Source organism: Chelmon rostratus, chromosome 21 (genome assembly GCF_017976325.1).
Source record: "Chelmon rostratus isolate fCheRos1 chromosome 21, fCheRos1.pri, whole genome shotgun sequence".
In the NCBI taxonomy this organism is placed as follows: domain Eukaryota; kingdom Metazoa; phylum Chordata; class Actinopteri; order Chaetodontiformes; family Chaetodontidae; genus Chelmon; species Chelmon rostratus.
In genome coordinates this window covers 8,371,842-8,393,863 of record NC_055678.1, presented here as the reverse complement: position 1 = coordinate 8,393,863, position 22,022 = coordinate 8,371,842, and the positions used below count along the sequence as shown (strand labels likewise).

At 40.6% G+C, this 22,022-nt stretch overlaps 2 protein-coding genes across 5 annotated transcripts; one reads left to right on the top strand and one right to left on the bottom strand.

The window, feature by feature from the left end:
• Position 1: 1 nt before the first annotated feature.
• Positions 2-17,302, bottom strand: ascc1 (activating signal cointegrator 1 complex subunit 1). 4 transcript variants are annotated; one of them, XM_041963327.1, is made up of 10 exons: positions 16,985-17,302; positions 16,741-16,843; positions 16,531-16,628; positions 16,265-16,443; positions 16,016-16,149; positions 15,234-15,353; positions 14,974-15,098; positions 14,291-14,364; positions 12,925-13,065; positions 2-110 (listed from the first exon to the last, which is right to left on the bottom strand). In XM_041963327.1, the coding sequence occupies exons 1-9, from the start codon at positions 17,097-17,099 to the stop codon at positions 12,949-12,951; spliced, it is 1,065 nt and encodes a 354-aa protein (XP_041819261.1). In that variant the 5' UTR covers positions 17,100-17,302; the 3' UTR covers positions 2-110; positions 12,925-12,948. The 4 variants fall into 4 exon arrangements, with proteins under 4 accessions (XP_041819261.1, XP_041819260.1, XP_041819259.1 ...); XM_041963326.1 differs by lacking the exon at positions 2-110 and adding an exon at positions 2,259-4,112; XM_041963325.1 differs by lacking the exon at positions 2-110 and adding an exon at positions 5,664-10,772.
• Positions 17,303-17,375: 73 nt separating this feature from the next.
• Positions 17,376-20,606, top strand: anapc16 (anaphase promoting complex subunit 16). The gene is made up of 4 exons (XM_041963329.1): positions 17,376-17,518; positions 17,838-17,981; positions 19,751-19,825; positions 19,915-20,606. The coding sequence occupies exons 2-4, from the start codon at positions 17,840-17,842 to the stop codon at positions 20,022-20,024; spliced, it is 327 nt and encodes a 108-aa protein (XP_041819263.1). The 5' UTR covers positions 17,376-17,518; positions 17,838-17,839; the 3' UTR covers positions 20,025-20,606.
• The last annotated feature ends 1,416 nt before the right edge of the window (positions 20,607-22,022 follow it).

The following is a 22,022-nucleotide window of genomic DNA, read 5'->3' as shown; positions in this document are numbered from 1 at the left end:
GCTCAGGCAGTTCGGTCTGGGATGTATCTCCTGCTGCTGCTGCTGCTGCTGTCCTCTTGCCAAGGATCCACATACAAGACTGCTGCTGCTGCTGCTGCTGCTTCAACAGACTGAATGGAAATGAGAGAGAGAGAGAGAGAGGGAGAGGGAGGGAGAGAGAGAGGGAGGGAGGGAGGGGAGGGAGACACAGAGTTAAAGGAGAGATCAGATCCTGCACTAATCATTTATTTCTGCTCACTTGGTTTCATTATTTCAGTGTCTTTTTTGCCCCTTTTTGCCTGTTTGTAAGCAGCCCACACACACACACACACACACTTGGAAGTCCTGATAGTCACGCTGCCAATGAATCATACAAGTGGAACAGATGTTTATTGTTGTACTGATGATCAATCAGATTTTATTTATGTGTTGAAATGTTTCTGGAAACAGGCCAGCGTCTGTCTAATATGCATGCCAATAAGGCTCGCTGAATCGAGCTCCAAGGGGCGACTCAATCAAACAATAAAGTTGGAAGAAATGCGAGCGATGCTGGGAAATGGCTGCACCTGAGGTAATACCATTCAAGTCGCGGTGCCCAAATGGGGCTCCATCGATTGCTGAGGGTCGCTGAGGGACTCCCAAGGGGCCTCGGGGGGAAAACGAGGTTAAATTTAGCTTAAAATGAGCTCCAGTTCATTCTGAATGTGTTCATTAGCAGCAAAGACTCAGATCAGCTGTGTCTGTAAGGTGTTTTACTGTGAAATCTGAGTCTCTCTCAGGTGTAAAAGCAGCCGGAACAAACCGTTGTCATGGTTCGGCTTTATCCCCGAGCTTTCGTACGCAAATTATACTGGGAACCGTGTTTACGCAGCTCATGCTAATTCGTTTTTGAAATGTGGAGCAAAAATTCTCCCTTAATTTCCTCTAAAGGAGATTTCCAGACTGTTCCAGTACTTTGGAAGCAACATTGCAGTATGTAGAGTAAAATAATCAAAGCTAGTGATCAACTTTTGCATGCAACTGACGCTATTTAAAGAAAGACAGAACCATGATTTTTCCATAAGAAATGAAGTAATAGCACAACCACAGCTGACACAACACACTCCCCGACATCCAACGATTCTTTTCATTATCAATTAATCTGCTGATTATTTTCTTGATTAATCATTTGAGCCACAAACTCAGATAACAAAGAAAAAAGTCAATTTGGCTTCAATTAAAGGTTATTATACAATAAGACAAAGAAAAGCAGCAAATCCTTACAACTGCAAAGGTAAATGTTTGATACATTTGCTTGAAAGCTGACGAAAAGATTAACTGATTACCATAATAGTTGCTAATTCATTTCCTGTCGATTGACTAAGTGATTGGGTGCATTAGTTTGGGAAACGGGACTCCCGTCCCGATGGTTCTGCTGCATTGATCACAGGTTGTCGTTTCTTGCTTTTAATACTTTATTCTGTATTTTAGTAAATAAGCTAAAACAAAACAACACAAGACCTCGTTCTGTACCCTCCTACCGCCGTAACGAGGTCACACCATCAGGGACCCTGGGGCTAAAATGAGCTCCTGCCCTCTGTTAACTTCCTGTTCCTCCCACTGTCTGTGCAGCGTGCACCTTTTCCTATGAGGGAATATGGCCTAACCTCGAGGTTATATAGCTGGGCTCTGGAAGGTAGCACAAACCGCCTCCCAGCACCTCGAAACTTCACTAACTAACCGTTATTTGCCGTTTGACGAGAGTTATCTGCCGGCCAATTTCTTTGCTCAGAGCAGTAACTTTGCAGAGTCTCTGCTGGTTGCCTGGCAACTGATCCCAGCTAAGAAACAGTCCGGCGAATAATCATCCATTAAACAGGAAATTTTGTTTTTTACATGGATTGAACAAACAAAAGTTGTTGATTAGTGAGCTTTGGAGGTTTCCTTCTGTCTTTGTGTTCAGCTAAGCTAATGGACAGACATGAAAGTGGTATCAATCCTCTCATCTAACTTGCTGACAGAAAGCGAATGAGCAGATTTCCCAAAATGTCAAACCGTTCTGTTGAGGTCCTTATTATGAGATGATGTTGTGCTTCAGCAGTGCAGATAGCGAAACAAACTAATCAAATGTTTGTTGCAGCTGACTCAGAATCGGCCTGAACTTTTTGAGGGCAGGCACCTACTTTGCCCCAGTTGGTAGCGCGACCTTGGTCCACCACTCGCCTCAAATCACTCATAAACACACACAAACAAACACAACACAGTGCATAGATATTGTATACATTTATTTAATTCAGCTTCTCTCTATACAATACAGGATTGCACAATGAAATGCACTTGTAGCCCCTTGTGGAAACAAACATTTGTAGAAACATAATATTTAACAATAAAACAGGCAATAAAGTATATAAAAGTAGCACTAATATAGGTATACAGTCACATATATACATAAATATATACAGGCTATACTTGCATACACACACAAAATATGTACAGTGTGTGCAGTATCAGCATGAGTAATAGAAGTTACTGTGCAAATGGAGAACTTTGGCTGTAGTGGGAATTGGGTTAATGCAAAAGGAGAACAGCGCATATACAAGAAGTGGTTGCCATATTTTGAAGAGTTATTGAGGTCAATTTCTCCGCAAGTGGTGCTGTCTTTCAGGTGGCCACTAAAGTACATGAAAGAGGCGATCAATTATAATCAAGGTAACCCTTTCATCCTTCGCTTTAGTCCATAATTCAAGTACTACATTAAGTAGAGTACTCTGTCATATGCATGGTTTGTGCATTCACACATTTGCCTTTAAATCAGTGAGACACAAGCCTATTTGATATCAAAACACTGAGTCCTTGACTAAAATCTCTTGAACTAATGTGCAGTGTTTCCTCTTTTTACTGTAAGAATGGATCTGCGTGGTTGACGACGTTCCGTGTGTGCTGTATTTGAGCTGCTGCCGTGATGCTACTTTTTCCACAAGAATCCGTGACCTACAGGGTTTTGCTGTACCTGCACATCATTTTAAGTCTGCCCACGTTATACCTGCTGCTCCCTAAACCCCCCGTGCACTCTCTCCCCGCGCTCCCTCCGCTCTCTATTTCATCCTCATGAAGATAAACATAATCCAGCAGTCCGCTCTGATTCATTCGAGTTTAAGGTTACCAATATTGGCCGAGCCTGAGCGGCCGGGGGCAGGATCACGTTCCCGGGATGCTGCTTAGCTGGCCGAACTAACTCTTGACACTGCCATCAAAACAGTTGATGTTGCAGATGCAGGCTTTCCTGAGTGTACAGAGCTCCAGAGCTGGGAAGCGAGGGCAGCGGGGGAAATGTCCCGCAGCGTCAGCCAGCTGTGCACGTCAACAGCACGAGGCGCTGGACATGATGTGTTAATCAAGAGGTCGTCATCAGAGCGGGTCAGGCTGCAGATTGATGGTCACACAGCTGAACTGGGTCGCTCAGAAGCATTTAAAGACTGTGTTCTGCTTTGCACCATTAGTTACTGATACATTAGGAAGCCTGTCTGTGGCAGAGGAGGACTCCTGAGGGAGTCCTACATGTGCAAGAACAGCCGCAGCAAATGGAAAACACACTGATGAAAGCTTTGAGTGGGCTATCTCTTAAGAGGGTAAGTTTTAGGGATGTGAACACTCAAAGGGTCTTTGTTTTTTAATTGCAGAGAGCTCTTGTGAGCTCGCCTGCTCCATCAGTATCTGAAGTTGCAGCATAGTGACCAGGAGGCATGAAGGACTAGCAATCACAGCAAACCACTTTTAGACTTCCAGTGCATGTGGTGCATGCAAAAATGATTTTTCTAGCATGTTTGTACTTCACTGAGATTGAGAGATGAGAGATCAATGTCTCTACCAGATGAATAATTGCAGCTGTGATCTGGCCCCTCCGTCTCTTCAAATGCAGCGGTGACAACCTTTAGATCCGTCCAAACGCTCAATTTAGAGTGGATCTGGTTATTGAGAATCCCCTGACAAATGGATTCACTTCTCAAAGTACTGACCATTTGGGCCCCTCCATCTTGATGACAGCGGATGCCATGAAATCCCAGCTCATCTCGTTAGCATTCAGCTACAGGTCTCCTGCCCCTCGGAGGCTTTGGCAGCTCTTCTGCGGCATCATGTGATGCTGTTGTTGAATGCTGAAATAGTAATTATGTATGTTAAAATGATAGCAACTCACGTTTTCCTGCCAGGAAAAGTGGAAAAGTTTCATCTTTTTGGATTTTGGCTGTGAGTGCTCTGAGATGTGTAAAACTTCAATCAAAATGAGAAATCTTGCTAGCGGTACATTTATTTATGCTGTCTCTGTTAATGCAGCCTTCATCAGTTACATAGAAAAGTGTCACATATATACACAGGACATAGACAAACGATAAATTATCCAATCATTGACATCAACATTTTACTATCCACTAATTTGCTTATTTTTCGTGTCCCTCTGATTGGATAATGAACCCAGTATCTATGTAGTTAGTATGTGGAAGTCCATATGAAGCTGTAAGTACTATAACACCATTAGTAATCACCAGCCGTAAGCAAGGGGGTTTCTTATTTTCGCCCTGCTAGGATCCTGCCAGAGGTGCTTTTTTTCCTTGAGTGATTGATTAGGAGCTCCTCCATAATGTTTTGATAGATGAAGAAAGAAAACCGCTGCAGGTTTGGTGCGAAGCAACAGAACTCTGCTTGAGCTTGAGCTGTTTTTGATGTTGAAAATAGCCTCATGATCAGACTGACTTGCCACGTCGTGTTTCTTCATTCATCCAGCCTCGCGCTGTTGTTAGTGGCATTAGCCGATATCTTCTTGGGAAGGATAGGGGCTCTTATTTCATTTTGTTTTCCCGTCATCAACCGGTTCGTGTCCATCCCACCCTCATTTTCAAACAGGAGCAAAGGTGGTGGCCTTTCTAGGACGAATTAAGAGTTGTTTGTTGTTCTGTTTTTGGCAGAAACTAGACCTGACTTGGAATCACAGGAGAAATCAGAAATATGGAAGCAGGCTGCAATGAAAAGCCTTCAGCAACGCTAATCCTGATTCATGAGACAGATTCCTGGTTTTTGCTGCCTTTCACAGAACAGAATTCCCACCGTGGTGGCTTTTTATGCACAAGTTGACTTCAGTTTGTGTGTACATATTGTTGCATGATATAACATCCTCTAATGGCTGCTTCAGGACAAGCGTTCGAGTTGATTTGACGGACGCGTCCAAGACAGAGCCGTGATGTGCAGCCTCTTATATTTCAGACACGGAAGCAGCTCCACGCAACTGGTTTAACATCGTCTTCCACGTATCAGAGTCACACTGTGGAACAGTGCTCTTAATTGTAAAGAGATTAACTGATGTCATCAGTTCCCCCTGTTCCTCTCTAGGCAGATGTTGAAACTTATCTCTCCTGTTCACCAAGCATACTCAGTTTACACAAAAAGGAGATGAGGGGAGGAACGCTTCATTTGAATAACATCAGACAACACTACAAGCAGCAAAAATTAAAGGGTTGCTTATCTGTAAATATTTGCTGCCTTCAAATTAAACACAGCACATTCCTTTTCTGCCTTACAAACAGCTCATAAGGCCCAACACGAGCTCTGCTGCTTATCGTGGCTGTACATATTCTCGCACGATGAAACAACTCGGCGAGGATCGCTTCAAGAACTCCTGGTACACAACAATTAATTGCAACAGGCCAAGGGTGGATGCTTTACACATTTATTTATTCCTGCCAGATTTAAACAGAATGTTAAACTGTAGCACCTCCTGCCACTGTGAAGGAAAACACAATCCAAACAAATGTTCATTTTTTTCAACTCATTTCAACAAAAGATCCAGCAGAGATGCAGCGACACTCTGTTGTGAGCCGGTTCATGTTCCGCTCGTGCTTCCCTGCAGTGCTTTACTGTCAACTGAGGGTTTCTTCATCAGCCAGGACACTTTCCAGCCCGACGCCACGGCCATCACTGACCTGCACCACATAATCCGTGATCAATATTGGCAGTTTACAGCACCCTGTGGCTGCAGATAATGATTGTTTTCATCTACAATGTATCCGTTTGATTATTTTTTGATCAATAAACATATTTTTGGTGTATAAAATGTTGTAAAATACTGAAAAATACCAAATGCAACTTCCCAAAATCCAAGATGATAGCTACATATTTGCTTGTTTTGTCTGATCAACAGTCGAACACCCACAGATGTTCAACCTCCACTTGATATAAAACAAAATAAAGCAGAAAGTCCTCACATTTGAGATGCTGGAAGGCCGTGTAAAAATGTTTACTTTCCCATCATCATTTTTTCATTTATATTCTGTTTTGTAATTTACTTGTGCATGTTCCATCTGTATGCTGTTTATTTTTAAGTTAAAGCCTTTGTATTAAAGCATAAAATACTGATGACACAAAAGCACAATAAAAACTAATTCTGGTACTGCGTTTCTCCTCCAGCCACAGCCACTACGGGAGTTTGTTTGTGAGGCAGTTACTGCCTGTGATAGGTGCTGCCACTGTAAAGTGCACATGGAAAAAAAAAATATAGCCTGAAAGTAAGTTCCTGGATAGGAGCATCAAAAGAAGTTATTTGAGGAGAGAATAAACCACATTGGGAGGCATTTAATAAGTAATCTCAAGTGACTTACAGCTGTAAGTGGAGCTGCTATAAATGCGTATAGATCTAATTCATTTGGATTCAAACTGGGTCACACAGCTATTAAAAGTGCAAAGTGAGTTGAGAGCAGTCTGACAGCAGTTTGCCTTTGCCAGGAACTACTGGTAGCTGCTGTTTTGCACTGCGGGCAGATGCAGCAGGGGTGGAAGAGAGTGCAGCACCTTTTTCAATTAAATGTGCACAAAAGACAGAAACGGGCTAATATTCTGAACTCTTGACACGCTCGGTCTCAGCAGATGACTTATTTTTAGTCTACATTAACAAGTTTATGCCAACTACTATAATTGACAAATCCCCATCAGTTTCATTCTACATCCAGGCAATAAGAAATAGCTTTAAGTGCTGCATGGAGGGATTTCACACTGCAACACTTCGGAGAGGATGAATAAAACATCTGAATAGAAGTCTGGATGATTTGTTTAAGAAGCTTCCGATACAGGGCGAGTTTACAGCAGTGAATCTCAACTGCTGCATATTAAACCCGAAGCGATCGTCGTGTGAGCCTTCGGTGCCGAGACAATTAGTCGATGAATAGACAAATGAACAGATTTTATCACCACGTGTCATCATTTATGCTTTGAAGCTGCGCTAATCAATATTCTTACGTCAACAATTAGAATTACATTCTAATGTGAAAGCGGTCACTTGTGGCAAAGAATCACCTGACTCTGCAGACACCCTCCTCTACGCAGTGTTTTAGCGTCTTTCAGCCTCTTGTTTTGGTTTACAGATGTTCGGGTACCAAGTGTAGCATTAAGCAACCAAAGAGAAACATATTTCCTTCAGGAGTTGGTGGAGACCAAAAATAGAGCTACAAGAGTAAATACTGGTATTCATCAGGTGGCCAGAAACAAGACTCCAAATGAATGATAATGTTGGTCCTCGTCTGCTGTATGTGGAAGCTGTTTGCTAACATCTTCGCCGTGACATCGAAAAATATGTCAGTGTTGTGTTTACAGCTTGTTCTGCTGCCTCCATTAGATATTTAAAAAAATCAATTAATCCTGCTTTAAATGTGGGGTGAGTCATACTGCAGAAAGACTGTTGATATTACCATCTCTCCTCCTTCACAATGCTGTCATACGTTAGCATGCCAGATTAACTGTCCCTCTCACCCCCTCCCCACATCTCCCCTCCTCCTCCATGAGCACGAATGCCACCTGTTGCTGACTGGCTGGAATAAGGTTGTGTGGCTCAATCTGAGCCACTTTGTTTGTTTACCATCTATAGAGCCAGGGCTGTGTACAAAAAAGACTTTTTATTTTTTATTTTTTTGCAGAATGGACAGCTAGCAGAGTGAGAGGAGATATTCACCAAATTTCAAATTAAAGATCAACAATCTTTCTCCAGAACAACTTACCCCAATTTTAATGTCTGACTGATTAAGCAATTTGATATTTAAATAAAGGCAGTCAAACTACCTCTTTAGTCCTTAACTTAGCATAAAAACTGATTTTATGTCACAGTGAAACAAGGTTTAACAGTTTATCATGTAAACAATGTAAGCAAAGTGTCAGTTGCTAGTTCCGGCATCTCAAATGTCAGGATTTTTGCTTTCCTGTTTTAAGGACATTGCCTTCGGTTCTGCTAAATTGTTTCATTTTCTGAAATTTTATTTTTTAAAGTTTAAACACTCATAACAAAAAAGAAAAAGCAACAGACATTAATCGATACTGAAAATTGGCTACAGTCTCATTTTTAAGTCTTATAGAGCAGTGTGTACATGAAGTAAACAGCAGCACTGAATGACAACCTGCTGTTCAAACACACTTGACTTTGTGCCTCTCCTCCCGGTGTGAATGCCTCAAGCAGCAAACAGACGTGGACAGCTGCGTGCAGCCTCCAGACTCAGCACTTTGAATGATAAAGAGCTGCTGCAGGGATCACCTGCCTTCTCGCTGGAGACACAGATTAGACGTTTCAAATACTCCAGCCTTGGCTGTCCGTCAAGGCCGCTCACGTCCATTAGTGACAGAGTGATTAGTGTGAAATTCAAACGGCGGTGGCACTCAATGGGAGAGTCACATCCAACATAAGAGGAAAAATCAAAGGCAGGCGTGCAGTCATATTTCACCTCTAACAACATCCAGTTTGAAAGAGTCGTCGGCTTTGTCTCGCAGGATTGTTTACAGACCACCTTTGTAACTTTTTGTGGACAGACGTGTTTGATCAATCAAAACACCTTCACAGAACAATCTTAGGCTTCAAGCTTGTTAAGGGGAAAACATGACAGCAAGAGTACAATGCTACCTACTGAAATGTCACCTTAGTGCTCCCTGTTCATCCTTTCACTGAAATGGATTTAATGTATTCTACACATCGCTCTGCTAAATGAACCTGATCAACATGCGTGCTTTAAGGCACACACGGGTAAAACTTGACCATGACCTTAAAAGGTAATTAGGTGCTTAATCGATTTCATAGTTTTATTAGCATGCAAATCAAACATATCTACTGTATTAAAAAGGTCCGTCTGTCAGACATCAGCTTTTTTTTCCCCCTCAGCAGATGTTAATGCCGGCCCTACTGAATGAAAGCTTGATTTCTAATTACACTATGAAAAATTGCATAGTGCGGTTCTGAATATCAAAACCCAAAGTGTGCTCAAAAGTTTGACATTGATCAAATAAAACCTATTTCAAACAGCCTCTGCATTTAAAAAAAAGGCTACTTTGAAAACTGGCATGAAATTAAATATGCAAATTGGATTGAGGCCTAAACAATACTTGGTTGAGATAACACAAGACTTCAGTTACCAAACATGATATGAATTATTGAAAGGTTCAATGTAAGTTTTTAGAGTGTTATGGGGTCATCGCAGACATTTCTTTACTCTCACTTCATTTAGAAACAGCTTTTCTTTCTAGACAATGAAAAAGAGTAAAGGAGAAAACAGGGTTTTATCAACTCTTTTACATTGCAAAGGCTTGTTTTCAGAGGGCGTAGCGAACCAGCCTTCTAAACATGCAGCCTATGTGACTCATCCATGTATGTGAACAGGCGCATGCACACATGCCTGCAAAGGCAACTACGGCGCTTAACATTTTAATTAAAAACCAGCTCCTGCGTCTCCTCAGATCTTCAGAAATAAGGATGCATACCCACAGAGGAAACAGGTCCGCGGTAACACAAACACACACTGAGGTCTCATTTAGCAGGCTTATTGAAAGGGACACATGCTAGTCTCGAAATCTCAAGGGTTACGCTGGAAGTTCCCACAGCAGGAAGCACAGAGCTGACTAATTAGGGTGAGAGTATGGCAGGGACAGAAAAAATAAGCAAGCTCACCCACACAGACATGCATAGCAACATGAGTCAATCCAAATTAATCTGTGGAAATGCAATAACACGTTTGTTATTTCTGATCATGCTATGAATGTGATAAAGTGATCGTTTTAATCATCTATCAACCAAAATAGCAACATTTTTGCTGGTTCCATTGTCTGAAATGTAAGAATGTGCCACTTTCCTCTGCTGTATGTCTTTGTAAATTAAATATCTTTGGGTTTTGGTCTGTTAGTTGGACTAAATAGGTGATTAAAAGGTGTCACCTTGGGTTCTACTGCTATTTAGCATTGATATGCAGATGATAAACATAAAAAAATGGCGCACTATAATGTAGGTGTGTTTATAATAAAGAGATCATGAATGACAATATAGTAAAACACGGCTGCAATAAGGTGAAAACGTATTTGTTACCAAATACTGCAGATTGATAACATTACAAATGTCCTTACAGCAGCTTACAGCTAAATTATAGTGCATTATAAACAATTTATGAGATGTTTGTATAGTGCTTATAAATGCTAAATTGACTTAAATGTTACCCATTTGTCCAACCACTTAATGACAATTTATAGACTAAACAATTGTTCAGTTAATCAAGGAAATAATGGAGTAACTGACTAACACTGAAAAATAATCATTACTAGCAGCCCTGGTCCAATATGTTCCTGTGCTATGCAACTAAACACGCACGGCCATTTGAATGAACATGTAGTCCGAACATGTTGAAATACCGGCAAGTTAAATGTCACAAGTGTGTGAGTCTCCCTGTGGATGACGTATGTTCCTTCACATGTGTTTTCACTACCATCATTAGTGAGGACATCTGCCCAGCGCATCCTTAATCATGTCCCTGCCAAAAGAAACAAGGATGCACAGTCTCAATGAATTTCATTAACTTCCAAATCATCGTCTCTCTTCCACCCTCTCTGTGTGCTCATGAGCAACAGTGTTGGCAATCCCTAGGATCCTCACTGTTACCTGAGAGTGCTGTTATGCTGGATGTGTACTCCTGACCTACTAACAAGCGTGTTCTCGGGAGACCAGGAGTGGCTAATTAGGCTCCTTTCCTGGGTCTGAAAAGATATGTTTTATGCGCAGACAGTGCCACGGTCAATGCATGGACAGCTCGGCTGGCTGTTTTCTGATGACGAAATTTGCATGTCCCCATCTAATGGCGTCTGTTGACATGGCTCCAGGAGAACGGGGGGGAAAAAAAAAAAAAAAAAAAAAGGAGTCACGCCACTGCTGAAATGGGAGGGTGGACAGCATGGGATGGCAGAGCTGAAAAACAAAAAGCGCCCTCAGTTTTCATCAGTGTAACTTTTGGCTGCTCTGCGATCGCCCTCCTGCATGCCAAGCAGAGAGCATCGCCAGCTGAGGGGAGGGCCGACAAAAAAAAAGCTCTGACGGCAAAAGCGAGCGGCCGGGCTCTGTGTCCGATGTCTGTATTCACCGATTCACCTCAACAGACAGACGGGAGTGGGAACAAGGTTGCTGTTCGTGTGGGAAGGGCACTGATAAAAAAATAAAAAAAGAAAAAGATGGAAAAAACCCGGACTGGTGTAATAAATCATGTCAGTGACGCATTAACACATTCATGAGGCAGTGAGATGAGAGGAACTGGATAATACTTGTTTTTAACTTCCAGCAGTGAGTAGACGAGACCAGGTCAGGGTGAAAGGCGACCAGAATGTTTCGACAGCTTGTTTTAGTTTTATTTAAAGTTATTTTGAGACAATCATTCGGACATTTACTTGATTTTTGTCCTGGTTTCCTGACATTTTATATCTGCTATATTATGAAATGTTAAGTCTCAATCTGCTCTGAGTTTCTCACTGTTCTTCAGAACAGTAAGAACACTTTGATCAACTATCTTCGCTATAATGATGGTTTACAGGTGAGAAGGCTCACTAAATTATTCAGAACATGCCATTAATACGGACTTCCTGTATGACTGGATTAACATATTGAGATGGGCAGGGCATAAAAGACATTTTGCACAAAACTGCTTGTGGAGTAACTCTGTATCTGGATGTTGATATCTGCCAGGTGACAAAAAGTAAATGTCCAACCAGAGGTGAAGGAAGAGGTTCACAGATCATTTAAATAAAGGCAGCACAATACAAAAGAAGAAGAAGCAGTCTTGGCTTCAAAATGTAAATGTACACAAGTATTTTCAGCAAAATGCACTTAAACTATTCAAAGCAAAAGTAAACATTGTGCAGAATGATCTCTTTCAAAGTGTTGTATTAATAAATGCACATGTTTTTGTGTGGAATTGTGCATTTATGTGCAAGCATTTCACTGTTGTTGCTGGTCAAGGAATTTTAACTACTTAACACACTGTCTAACCCTGATTGAGGACCCACCTAAAGCCTGACACCAACTCTTCCCTGACTTTATATCTTCAACAATCCAATTTAATACACAGTGTCAATCATCTGCTCTACGAGAACAGCACCGCCAACAAAGTAACATTAATCTACTGTGATTCCCATCCCTGATATCTGAAATCTTTCCACTGAAGACAACAAATCTTGCAAAAGCAAACAATTCTATTTTCAAAATCAACAGTGAAGTTTTTGATGGAAATTCTTTTTTCATGTTTTCTTTTGATTTCCTGTTCCATTAAAATGTATGTTGTGTCATTCACTTTGATGTTGTTTGACAGACTCCCTGAAGAGAACCAATTGTCTGGAGACTGAAGTACAAAAACTTGACTACCTAGAGCATTTCAGAGTGATTTTGCATGCACGTTTTATCTTTTGAATGAGCTTTAGTCTGAAATTTCAATCATTCTGTGCTGTGATCATTTTATTTTCCTGCATAAACTGTTCCCAAGGGGTTCCAGAAAACAGAGAATTTGGTTCACATGAAGGCATAACAAGACATTTGCAATGAAACATAAAACCCTATGCTGCCACCTACTGGACAAAACTATCAAGACTGCAGCAATGATCTGCTAAGATGCAAACTTCATTTCCTCATTATTAATTTCCCACCTCATAATATGCTCGGTTGCAAACTCATGAGAAGTTGATGCTCCCTGCAGAGGTGTAGTAACCTGTACAATCTGTTGAAAATCTCTGGGAAAGCAGGACGGTATTCAGCTCAAAGTCTCCGAAACAATGAGCACCAAATTTCTGTAAGGAAAACAGCAAATGACTTAAAATAATGAAATAAAAACTTCAACAATACGAAACTTCATCAGCATTGTAGCTTAATTTGCATCACAATGAATTCACATTTCCAATAACAAAGCAGTCTAAGCACTCAATGACTTGGGAAAGTCAGCGATGTGTTTAAAAAGTCGAGCCGACTATGGAGAAAAGATGATAAGCTGTCAGTCACAAACATGGTGTTACCATGGTTACGGGCAACTGAGCATGTGGTAGGCACCCTTGTGTCATCAGAGAAAAGAAAATCAAGGATTTTGTTGTTCAAAGACCTTCTCTGCACCAGAGAGGGAGGGAAGGTGAATGTCAGAGATTTTTTTCTTTATTTGCAGTGTCAACTTGGTGTCACATTTCAGGTGTCACTCACAAAGAAGCTGCATCTGGAAGATTTTATAGCATTTCTTAAATAAAAAAATCTAAACTCTCCTCTTTGAGCTTTGCAGGCATTTTCCTGTTCCCCTAAATTACAGGGCTAATCAATATATTCTTCAGCAGCATGCTTTTAATCTTTCTACCAGATAACAGATTTTTAGCACCTTATTTTTTTCTAAGCATTTCTGGTTAAATATTGTACAATGGCACTGATAATTCCTGATTCTGACATTTTATGTTATTGGAAATAAATGACCAGGAACTTACTGGCTCGAGATCACTCCAATTAGGCAAAAAGCATTTATCGTACAATTGTTAGCAGAGCTGCCTGCATGTTGTTCATGCGCGTAAGATCTTTGATCAGCTCTTCCCACATGATTTGCAATTTCTATGTGGTATCAGAGTGTTACTCCCCATAGAGCTAAATCCGACCCATTAATTGGCAAGCTCTCATATCCCAATGGGATCTCCAAGTCTCCAACAGTGGAAATGTCAACCACAGTTGAAAAGCTTATACGCAGTACACTGAGCATGCACACTGAGCTGCATCAGTTTGATGGTGCCTAAATAGAGATCTAGTTAATTTTTTACATATATTTCAGTTGCACATGTCTCATTTCTTCTATGGTATGCTTTTTCTATTTACTCCAAATTTAGATTTTTTGAAGCAGGCCTATCTTGTGCTTACGATCTGGCCTAAACAATTTAAAAATCCTCATGTGTAACTGTCATCTGGCATAAACAGCAGTCAAACAGTCAGTCCGGATGTTTGTAAATCAGCAGTATATGAAAGGACATGCAGGAGTAATTTTCCTCTAACCTTTAATATGTTTCTGGCATCGAACGCCTCTCTTTCACTAATGGTTTGCCTTCCTGGGCCGCCCGAGTCTTCAACTGGAAAAACACCAGAGTGTAAAAGACAAGCTGACAAATGTAACACAGAACAAAAAAGACAGTTATGTTATCTTCTGATCAAACAAGCATGTCCAGTGGCTGCCACAGTCAGAATTAGCAAGGTGGCAATCAAGGTCATTTAGTCTGTGAGACAGGGACGACTGTGAAAAAACAAAACACTGAATTTTAATAGGATTCAGCGACATGCTGGCAAACGTTGTCAGCAGTGACACAGCCCCTCGCTTGCGTTGTGTTGTTGGTCAGCTCAGTACAAATTTGAGAACTGGGGCTGGACTTTATCCATGGCCAAAATGAATGAAGCCATTGTCAGAGTACTTGGAAAACACGCCACTCGGTGCACGTAAACAGAGCTGTGGCCAAACAGCGAACTAGCCGCTTCATGCCTATATTCAGGAATTTGTTGTTGTAATTGTTCAAGCTTCAGCTTTGTCGTCACTGCAGCTCAGGTCCGAGCCAAACGATAAAAAGGGGACAAACAAGTTGAGGGCAGGAGCTACCAGTGTGATCACAGCAGGTCAATAACTTTGTCTTTACACAAGCTTCAGGCACAGTGCTAGTTAGCCCATACTGTGTGTGTAATGTCTTCACCTGTGGAGTCCTTTCTGAACAGAGTGTTCATCACAGTGCCGTGCAGCTTCACTCTGTCCCACTCTCTGACCATCAGCCCCGCTGAGACGAAGTGCTCCACCAGCCGGTCTGCAATCACCTGCAACCTTAAGAGCAGCAACATTTTTAAAAATACTGTGAAATAAACAGAGAATCCAGCAGAATCAAAACTTTAAAACTGTGAGGTGGAAATTTTGTAAATTTATCCAATTGTTGACAGGATTTGTTACTGATCGACTCACTTGTCAGATCCATCTTTCACATTGACTTTGGCATACAAGACGTCCACCATAGCTGGGTCATCATTCATGTACTCTATACCCGTCACGTCCAACAGCAGAGGTTTTCCTGCTGTGAGGTCTCTGATGACAGACAGCAAAAAGCAGATTACAGTGATTCACCTGGCGCATTAGGCCTAAAATTTTGGTTGCCTTCATATTTTATGTTTTACTCTGCATTTTCAGACATTTAATCTAATATGGCCTTTAAAAAAAAGAAAAAAAAGGCATAAGCTCACTTGTTATACAAAAAATAAGGCTGGTGTTATTGTATATGTTTCTTATTGTCAACAAATCTTATAAAAAGACCAAAATCAATGTGTTAGTCCGTCTATCAATGCTTTTCTACTTATTCAGCCTACCTGTGGCACTCATGTCAGAGTACTTTTGTTACAACTGAAGTTCCAGTTCATTCTTAAAACAGGTGGACCGTAGTTTTTAGCAAACATTACTCAAACAGCTGTAAACATATGCATATGTTGGGGTTGCTTTCTGGGGTGAATTTGGTATGCTAGTGAGTATTTAGAGCAGCAGAACAGTGTGTATCATATATTATTGATTAAAAATAAATTACAGTGGTCGTGTTCATAGTAACGAAGGAACATGTCACCCAGTGCAACATTGTGGCTCACTGGTGTAAGTTTTGTTTGCACAAATCTTGTTTTTATCTCAAATTAAGATAGTGTTCCTTAGTTCCACACTTAAAATTGTGTCAAATGATACAATAACCTTGTTTGGTGGCCTACCTGATGAAGTTTTGACACTCTTGGAGGTGATCACATGCTTTTCTCACTTCCATGTCATTTAACAGAGCCAGGGTGCCGACTGTCAGGTGAAGCTTTGCAGGGTTTTGAAAGATGCTTCCGTCTACTCCATGATCCTGCCCATCAGATAGCAACTTGTGAATACAGAATTTATCAATGAAATAATGCTCTGATCTTAAACAAACATGGCCTCGTCATCACCATTTATCTTTACATTTCTCTCTACGGTACCTGTGAACACTGCTGCAAGACCTCGTCTTTAAACCTCAGAAACCCCTCTTGAATTTTGGGATCATTCAGAGGGAATGACAGGAAGTGCGTGAAAGGCTGCTTTTTCCGGAAACTCTCGACAAGGACCTCAACTCGTGTGACTGCAGACGAGACTGCAGCTTTCTGGGAACCTGTGATAACTGTCAGGCAAAGGAAGAAAGTCAGGTGAAAATCTTTTGTTTCGGAAACTGCTCTCTAACCTGTTTCATGGTGCTCTTAATCCTCACCAATCTGTCCCTCCACTCCTTGTTTAGGGATGCTGATAGATGTCTTTGTGTCAGACTCCAGACGTCTGCGTGTCTCTCCTTTTTTCCCAATGATGTATCTGTAGAACAAACAGACAGACCTTACACTGCTGAGGAACAAAACCTCTTATGTTTTTCCAAGTTGGGGAAGATACAAACAATCAAAATATGAGTGCTTTGTAGGTAACTCACTTGTAAAGAACACTTGGGACATCAATGGCACAGCGGAATCCTTTATCAGTCTGTTCTATCAGGTGAGTATCACAGGTTTCATCTTCTGCAAGGTCACCACTCTCTATACATGGTAAAACAGCAAATATATTATTAGTTTCGTTTCGTAAAAAACTGTGACCACAGTCTGGCAGTGCTGTCTAGGACTTTTAAACAAATATGCCAGCCATATACCAGCTGTAAACACTGACAGGACTCAACTTACCTGGAGGTCCCATATAGGAAAAATCTTCTTCTTCCTCATAATGTTCTTCCTTAATGATATTCCTTCGGTATATTCTTCCGTTTATATTAATAAGAGGCGGACGTAAAACGTCCATAATGTAACTATCTAACGTTAGCCAAACCTAAGATAACCTAACAACATAAATAAATATCTAGATAGCTCGCTAACAATTTAGCTACACGAAAAAATGTGTAAATTAGCTTATGTATCTTTTAAAATACTTCTTAAGCTAACGCTAGCTAGTTGGTTGACGTTCACGTATCGGTTTCTCTGCTTTACGACAACCACGGGCCGTATGTAATGTTTAGTAGATCTAAAACCGGAAATGGACAGTCACCCTGTGAAAGATGGCGCATGCGGGCCATCCATATTAGACTTACATCTGTGGTAAGAATGTCACCGCTTCTAACGTAAAGTGCTGTCTTTGTCGTAAAGTAGTAGCAAGACATCTAAACAGATAGCAAACCAACTGCGTAGATTTAAAGTCGTTATAGGTTTACTAGGACATTGACGGTAAGTTACACTGTTAGAAAAGGGTTTATTATTGCCATGTTGTGTCTAGTCACATTAATGGTGAATGGTCGTAGCTTACATCAGTGTCAACAGGGTAGTTGGCTTTCTTGCTTGCGAGCTACCTATAGCTAGTTATAGCAGTTGAGCTATCAGGGTGTAAAATAGAGGAAAACATAAACGTAACTGGTAACGTTAGCTTTCACATGCTGGTTTGGCTGTCATTTACTGCTTTCGTGATTACTTAAACGTTACACTTCCATACTGTTTCACACATTCTTGCGGTGACAGTTAGTGAAATCTCTTTGTGTGTGCTTTTAAGTGATGGCTGCGTCTTCTTCGTCCTCTTCTGCGGGAGGTGTGAGCGGCAGCTCGGTGACTGGCTCTGGATTCAGTGCTTCAGAGCTCATCCCTCCCAGGAAAGTCTTGTACACATATCCCAAAGGCGCAGGTGAAATGATGGAAGGTAAGGTAGCACAGCTATCTTTCTCCTCCCAGCAAAGGTGTAGAGATCACTGTTTTGCAACGCACTGAATGTTTAATGTGTTTCTTTTAGTTCATTTACATTGAGAAAGCACTGGGCAGTCATTGTTTTTACTGAGATTTGAGGCTTCTGCATGAAGTTCAGGCCACAGAGCTATGCATCTGTTTTTCTGAATGATACATTGAAGCCAAATCCTGAAAAGGTCTTTCATGTCTTGCAGCTGTTTGTGAGGATATTTCCAGATTCCCAAGAGCCTGTTATTATATCCAGCTAGAACAAAAAAATAATAAATAAATACAGAAAAACACATCCATGGGCTGCAGAACAGAGACCTTTCCCAAGTTGTTCAAGACAACAAAGATGACAGCAAATTGTGACATCTCCTTGATCTGATTTACTGTTTTCATATGCAACAATGCATTCATGTTTAGCTTGCATCATATGAAAATGTCACTTCTGGTTGCCATCTTTGTCTGGAGTAAATAAAAAGTTGCAACTATCTTACAAATAGTTTAATAAATCTTCTTATTGTACAGCAGACAAAATATTTTTCATTCCAGCCTTGGAGTTGGATGGAGTTGGAAATGTCTTGAATACAGACATCTGTCTTGTCAAATGACTAAACGATTAAATGACTAGCACAACCCCAGGCTACAATAGAGTCATATCACAAAGCTTGTGTCCACTTTCTTTTTACTGAGCTCTCCAAAATATTCATATCATAATATTCATTGAACGTTTATCTGAATTAAACCTTGCTTAAGTCTATGTATAGTAACTTTGGTGCTTCATTACCTCTCCACGTAGTCTTTATGTATAGGAACAAAAAGGCCATCTTTGTTGCCTGTCTAGCTCAAAATTCACTTATTAATGTGGTTAGTCTGACTTGTACATAAAAGCACAGAGCAGCAAAAACAGCTAAAAAACTGATGAATAGTGTATTTTCCAAAATCTGTGGCCAGTCCATAACACCTGACTATCACACGGCCATTTTTGGCGTACCACCACCAGGCTGCAAAGTCTCAAACCTGCAAGCAAATGCTTTGGCATTTGCTTCCCTGCTCGCACGCAGACTCATACTTTTTAATTGGAAGTCAAATTCAGCCCTGTCATTCCTGCAGTGGCTGAGGGATGTGCTATCTTTTCTACCTTTAGAGAAAATGAGATACAAGATATGTAAAGCCCACAGAAACCTTACCTTGACCTGGAGTCCCTTTATAGAATTTGTAGAAGGCTTTTCTTTTCAATGATACACCTTAATACAAGTTGTATTGGATAGTTAAAGCCTCTTTATTATATGCTCAAAACATCACATCACTGAACGTGAACATATAATGAGGGGTTCCTGTCTGACTATTTCTGTATTTGTTTTTGTACTTTTTCTGTTTATTTGATTTAATTTTGTTTATGAGCCTTGGGGGGTGGGGGGTGGGTGTTTATGTTCGGAAGTTGTATGTTTGTTAATAGAAAAATGCAAAATAAAGTTGGAAAAAAAAACTGATGAATAGGATTGCAGTGTTACCAAAGATCTCAGGCTGTCCCTCTCTTTTTATTCCAAAACCTTGAAAGCCCTTTTTACATAATGCTGAAAATTGCATAACACTGAACCTGTAGTTCTCTTTCTGGAGTTTCTGGAAAGTTCCATTTTGGCATTTTCTTTTAGCCTTTTGAACACTAAAGCTTCAATAATGTCTCTTTAAAAACCTTCACCAGCATTTAACTTCTTTTTTACCTTTGTGTGTTTTTTTTAGATGGCTCAGACAGATTTTTATGTGAGTCTGTATTCAGCTACCAAGTTGCCTCCACACTTAAACAGGTCAAACACGGTAAGTCAGTATAAGCAAATTACTGTTTGTTTTGATTGAGCCATGACATGCTGGTACCCTGATAATGTGAGAATTGTATGTTCTTCCAGATCAGCAAGTTTCTCGGATGGAGAAACTTGCGAGCTTGGTGGAGGAGCTGGAAGCAGATGAGTGGCGGTACAAACCAATTGAACAGCTATTGGGATTTACACCGTCTTAAATAATAGAGATCCAGATGCCTTTGCATAAAAAAATCAGCCAAATAAAAGGAGACGTTTTGTTTTTTTGTTTTTTTTGGTTCATAAATTATATTCCTTCTTTGTGGTTTTATTTTCTATCATAAGTGGGAAATGTTACTTGGAGATACTGAATGTCAAATGTATTATTTTATTGCTTTTACTTTTGTATGAGCATGGTTTGCGTTTTTAAAACCACTTGTTTTATTTTGCCCGGCATTCTAAAATAAAACCCTGCCAACAAAATCTGCTTCTTATATTCCAGTAACTAAAGAATTAAAAGTTTCATAACAGATTATTAAAAGTTTTTTCAGATGGTTTAAGCCAATAATATTGCTTTGCCAGTCCAATCTGCTCTTAGCCTCAGTGTCAAGGGAAAGAATATCTTGTAATGTAATAAATCCCTTGAAGTGAGGCATTGTGTTTCAATGTGGCTGCACTGTAACTCATAAATCTGAAAACCTGCTGCCTGCTCTTTCTGTCCTCTCTCTGTGGGTCGTCCGCTGCTCATTCCAACGACGCCTGGAGCAAAACAAAGAGAGCTTGTAAATAAAGTCATACTTGGACATTCCTCGGGTCAGTTGTTTGTTTGCTTGCTGTTGCATAGTTTGTCCTAACCCGCTTCACTGAGCTGATTTTTATTATGTTGTAGATAGGCTTTAAATCCTTGTGCTGTAGTTTGTCTGAAGTTATATAACTGTTGTTGAAAATGTACAGTCTGAAACTCACTTTTTGTCACTTCTCTGCTGCGTTGACAGCCAGGAAACGTGCGGGTCTTGGTGTTTTGCTCAGTGAGTGAATGTTTTCAAACAGATGAGGGGTGGGAGCGAACAGAATGTACTGCTCTGGGTGTAAATGTCTTGAGGACACAGCTGGATGTTGCAAGACACACCTCTGGCTGGAGTTTAAATGTCCTTTTTTAGAGTTCAAGAGTTCGTTTTGCTGTACACTTTCTAGGAATTCTTTTTGTTCACTCGCAGTTCGTAAAAGTATACAGCTGTTTTCCCCTTCTTCACTTTTTTTGTATATGAAAGAGGAGCAAACACCCCCCCTCCAAAAAAAAAAAACATTCTGACGATGACTCTTAATTCATAACTTCCCCCTCAGAACATACTGTGCCTACACGTGTTTATGCATCTCAGTTCCTCCCTGATAGAAAGTACAGTCCGTCCCTCTCACGTGTACACACAACACTATACCTGGCTGCTTTCCAAAAACTTTTCTTTGAGCTAACGCTGAGTATGTCATGTACAGTATGACCCTGCCAGACACAACCACAGCAGCAGTTTCTGCTTTTCCCCACAATTTTGCCCTTTTCTTGCAATTTGCATGTGTTTTTAGTCAGATCCACCACAGCTCACTCTAACAAATGAACTGTCTTGCAACTGTATTCACATGCAATGATTTTTATTCCTTAAAGCACTTTGATGGCACGAGAATATACTCTGTGTCTGTAATAAATGCTTATAAGATATAATTAAATAGTGAGTCACCTACCCTCCTGGTGCATTCATACTGGTCTGCATGTTTTCATTGTTCTCTTTAAAGGCAAATGTAGGAAGATGTGTTGCACATCTTTATGAATAGAAAACATATTTATTAACATTTAACCATGTAGCCATGCGCACTGTGTTATTTGTCCACTTGTATTGATGAGCTGATGTTTGCATCTCTGTGTGGCAGATGAAAAATTCTGATGTAATGGTTGAGCAAAACAGATGACGTAATCTGCACTGCAGCACTCAACCAGCTGAGGCTACCCTGCCTGGACTTGCTGGACTTCTATGCAAACAATAATCTAGATGCACATACAGCAGAGGCATTTATTAATGCTTATAAATTGTATTAAACAAAGAAACACAATATGATCATTGCAAGCCCAGACAAGTCTCTGTACATTTCCACAACACTTGGGTCTGCTATTCATCACCCCAACCCCCCTTCTCCACCTCCTCCTGTTTGTCTTCCTTCTCTGCTGGCAT